Source organism: Arachis duranensis, chromosome 5 (genome assembly GCF_000817695.3).
Source record: "Arachis duranensis cultivar V14167 chromosome 5, aradu.V14167.gnm2.J7QH, whole genome shotgun sequence".
In the NCBI taxonomy this organism is placed as follows: Eukaryota; Viridiplantae; Streptophyta; class Magnoliopsida; order Fabales; family Fabaceae; genus Arachis; species Arachis duranensis.
In genome coordinates this window covers 38,636,848-38,641,929 of record NC_029776.3, presented here as the reverse complement: position 1 = coordinate 38,641,929, position 5,082 = coordinate 38,636,848, and the positions used below count along the sequence as shown (strand labels likewise).

The 5,082-nt window shown below is 27.3% G+C and overlaps 1 protein-coding gene across 1 annotated transcript; it reads left to right on the top strand.

The window, feature by feature from the left end:
* The first annotated feature begins 4,035 nt into the window (after window positions 1-4,035).
* LOC107489631 (uncharacterized) lies at window positions 4,036-4,865 on the top strand. Its single transcript, XM_016110387.3, has one exon. It carries the CDS (start codon window positions 4,089-4,091, stop codon window positions 4,734-4,736), a length of 648 nt encoding a protein of 215 aa, XP_015965873.1. The 5' UTR covers window positions 4,036-4,088; the 3' UTR covers window positions 4,737-4,865.
* Window positions 4,866-5,082: the final 217 nt, after the last annotated feature.

Below are 5,082 nucleotides of genomic sequence, written 5' to 3'. Positions count from 1 at the left end.
ATATTTATTAAAGTAGACAAATTAATTATTTTCTTCTCATATACAGTTTTTTTAAGACATAAAAGTAATTAATTAGGACATTGGTTAAGATAACTAAAGTCACTATTTCATTAAATTTTTAATTTAAAGAAAAATCCTAGATAATTTTGGTATAGAAATTTTGAATTTGAAAACATTGATAAAAATTATGTTGAATTTTGATTTATTTGATTCTTATTTAAATTAATCACTACATAAGTTAAAGTTCTGTTTTGAAGTTATATTCGAGCTTTAATCTGATTTTTAAAGTTTTAATTTACTTAGTTTGATTTTTTAACTTAGGTATCCGTGACTCATATTAGGGTTTTAAGTGTTTAGTTGAAAAAAAATAAGGTAAAAAAAATTTTAATTGTCACATCAAATAGTCGCTAGAATGTATAATGTAGCAGTCATTAGTCCATCTCAGCATGTCGTTAACGATTTTGTGAGACAGTGACAAAAATAAGATTAGGAACCAATGTGAGTCATAACTATTAAGTTGGGAGACTAAATTGATAAATCGAAATTTTTGAAATTAGATTGAAACATAATTGTTAGAACCGAACTAGTGATCGAACCGATCAAGCTACTGGTTCACTGGTTTATTGGTTCAACCGATAAATCACTGGTTGAACCGATAAAATCCGTCTCACGTAAATATAAAATATAAAATAGTTAAAAACTTAAAATTAAATTTTGAAATACATATCTTCACTAACATTTTACGAAGAATCAAGTATCAACTTCTAAAAATAACTAATATAAAAAAAAATCATAAAATTTTAATACTACAATAGTATCTTATTTTGACACAATAAAAAAATAATTAATTCACAAAGCCTATCATCTAATTATAATATCAGTAGATTTTAACACTAACATCAAAACAAATAACCTTAATCATAATACTAGTAATAAAATAGATCAAGTAAATTAATAAATTTATAGTGAAATTTATATTTATATTAATAATGGTATATAATTAAAATATAATTAATTTTAAAAATAGAAAAAATAAAAATTAAATTAAATTAGATATGTATGTATACTATATAATTAGTATTTGTCAAATATAATACTTAGAAGTGCAGTTAATTAGTATTTGTCAAATATAGTATTTAGAAGTGCAATGGTTAAGTGGTAAGTAGAGGTTCCTTTTGCTCCAAGGTTCTTGGTTTGAGACCTTATGGAGATATTTTAAAAAATTTTTCAAACAGACCAGTTCGATTAGACCGATTTATACCGGTTCTTACCGATTCACACCAGTTTTATTCCTTAAACGGTCCAAGGAGTAAACCGAACCGGACTAGGATCCAGTTCTAGTCTGGTTCACTAGTTTTTCGGTCGAACCAACCGATCCAGTTCGGTTTTTACAACTATGGATTGAAATACGAACATAATTTCAGAGACCAATAAGTATTATCTCTTTGTTGACAATTAAGTCGTTTTAATGGTAATTAAGATCTAATAATGGTTTATAATAAAAGAAGCATTCTTTTGCAACAATAAACCTATAGTAGTAGTTAGGAGTGTTCATAGATTAGATCATATCTATATAAATCCACAGTATTTATCCGTATCTAATCTGTAATTTGAGGATATGATCTGATCTGTAAGATGATCAGATTGGATCGAATTGGATCCACACTCTAATCAGATAGAAGTAAATACGTTTATAGAAGTAAACAAAAAAAATTATTGATTTTTTTTATAAAAATAATTTTTTTAATATTTTTTATTTTATGGATATATTTGATATCTGATCCAAACATAAAAAGTGCGAATATCGAATTTGATCTAATGAGTTTAGTGCGAATTGGATCAAAATTTCAGCCATATTCCATCTATAAACACCCCTAGCAATAATAATTAAAAAATTATAATGATTATATTTTTAACTAAGAGGAAGTGCAAAAAAAAAGTACTAAATACAAGAACATTTAATCAAATATTAAAAGACAATTTTACTTTAAAATAATTGGACTTTTTTGGCACAGTGACAAAAATAAGATCAAGAACCAATGTGAGTCATAACTATTAAGTTGGGAGACTAAATTGAGTAAATTGAAATTTTTGAAATTAGATTGAAATACGAACATAATTTCAGAGACCAATAAGTATTCTTATTTTGTACATTAAAAAATAACAGGCCAAATTATTGCCATAACATAATAGAAGTATGGAAGTTTATCATTCTTCTCTAACAGAGGAAACAAAATTCTTTTTAATAGTTTATTTAACGTTTGGTAGGATAAAAATAAATTTTATTAGAATAAATTTTAGTACGAGTTTAATATTTTTATTCATCATAAAATATTTATAAAATTACTCATAGATAAATTTTTGAAAAAAGAAAAAAACCATAATTTTTAATTTTATTTTTAAATAAACTTTATTTTTAATTTTAAAATAAATTTTAATTTTACTTTTTAATAATATTAATTTTTTACCGTATATAATTATTCAATTATTTTTTTAATCATATATAACTAAATTACTCTTAATAAGATTTTTTTGTATTATTTAATTACCTTTTTTAAAAAATAATTAATTATTAAAATAATTAAACTTTTCACAAAAAAATAATAAAAAATTATGAACAAAAAAATTAACCATCATGATAATTTTTTGTATTTTTATTCATATTTTAATTATAAACATAAATATAATTTGATTATATTATTTATGAAATGTGATTATAGATGTAGATAAAATTTAGTTATATTACTTATATATAGTTTTATTATATTGTATTGCTTATAAAGTTATACGAGCGAGATTTAGTGGTGGCAATGGACCGGGCGGGTAGGTGCAAATTTTTGCCCTACCCGACTCCACCCCACCTTACAATAACTCGCATCGAATCTGTCCTGTTTTTTCCGAGAATAGTAAAAAGTTAAATTTTAATCCGCTCTTGCGGGTACTCGTCCTGTCTTTACTTATTCTTATAATTATTAAAATCTAACACATAAAATTAAATTTTAAAATTTATATAACTATCACTACATATATAACATAAATTAAAATAAAAATTTAAATATGATACAATATTATTAATTATTTTACTAATTATTTTATATATATTATATACTGGGTGGGTTTAAGCTAAACCCGTCCCACTCCGTCTAAGAATCCGTGCCGATGCGGGAGTATTCGCTCCGAACGGGTAAAAGCAGGATGGATATTCACGAGTTTGGATAATTTTGTCACTTATAGTAAGATTCGAATATGTGATCTTTAGATAAATATATATGAAAAGATTATATGATTTGAGTTATAATTCGTTAGCAATGTACAATTATTATTATTATTATTATTATCAATTTGGCTGAGATAAGAATCTCCCCCTTTTTCACTTTTCATGATCGACAGGGTCATGCCATGGCTTACGTTTGTTTATTTTCGTAGACATCATCATCTAAGTCATTGATTAATTAATTAGCCAAGTGTTGTCCATAATAGGGCAGTGCAACTAACACCAATAAATCAATTAATCTTTCATATACACTGGATGGACATTAATTAGTGGACCATGTTCTATGAATGAAGTAAAAGTGATGACCTAATTATGAAGAAAAGTGTCTCTCCCGTCCAAAATAGTTTGTTGCTTAATTAGCTTACACAAATGAAGCACGTTAAAAGATAAATCTATTTATTTAAAAGTAATTTGTGCTGGACCACATGATCTTATATTATATATTGAAATGGACTCGGTATCATTCATGTTATTTTGCATGTTTTTACCATATATCACCATCGGTTACATGTAAAGTAATTTAGATTAGTCAAATAGTTAATTTATTTATTTATTTAAATAAGTATTAAAATTTTAAATTCTATTTTATATATAGAGTAACTTATTAATCAATAATAAATTAAAAATAAAAGTTCTTGTTCACAATAAATTAATCATTAATTAAGAGATTATCTTAGAAAATCAAAAAAGAAAAATGACTATTTTACATGCAACATCTGTCGGTGGCACACACGATAAAAATCAAGTTGAACAAGTGAGAACATCATAATTAACATACATCATTGCTTCAATTTCTTGCTTATTCCAAATACAGATGGGAACAGCAGGTGATGCACACGCAGATAAAGGATGTGCCAAGTTTCTTAAGCTTAATAGAGTGCAGTCACTAGCTTATCAGGACAAAAGCAAATGGTTTCAAGATATGAGACAGAGCCTCAGTCTGACGGCTTCCATAATAGCAACCATCACCTTTCAATCCGCCATCAACCCGCCCGGGGGTGTCGTGCCAGCACCGGACGGTGAGACGCCAATCTGTTTTGCATCTAATCAAACAAACATACAAATTTGCCCCGGGGAATCTGTTGTAGCCCTGATGAAAAAAAAATATTACTTAGGGTTCTTGATATGCAACACCATATGTTTCATATCGTCACTAAGTGTTTGTCTCTTACTGGTGAGTGGCCTCTCTCTGGACAATACATCGGTGACGTGGTTCTTGTTGATTGGCATGTGTATCACTATCACAAGCCTTGTTGTTACTTACTTGTTTGGAGCCATGATGGTTACTCCTGAAATTATTAAAAATGTTGGGAGTGCTTTCGCGGTTATTATGATTGTGTGGGCTGCGGTGTTCGCGCTAGTTAGTTTCCTCCTCATATTACGCTTTGTTTCTAGTAAGAACGAGAAAGTGAAGAAACACAAAGAGCAAGAAACTCAAGAACAAGAATTAGCTAGAGTGTGAAGAGTTCCATCGGTGACCCGTAAAGCTGTTATTTTTAGTAATCGATCACTTGATATGTGTAAAATAATAGATCTGGTATGTACTTTGTTCAAGGCTTCTTAAATTTAATGGTCTTTCTTGTGATGGAAAGCTATCTTCTAAAGTGAAAATGATATGATCAACAAGAATTAATAATCACTTTACCATAAAATAAAATGAGAGAACATATTACTTATCTAATAAAAAGATTAATTGATTCTATTAGCATAACTAACCATCTGTGTAACGGAATTATAATCAGTAAATAGCTACTTTAAGATAGAAAGAGTCCCTCGAACTAAAGCTAAACATAGGAAATGAAATTAAA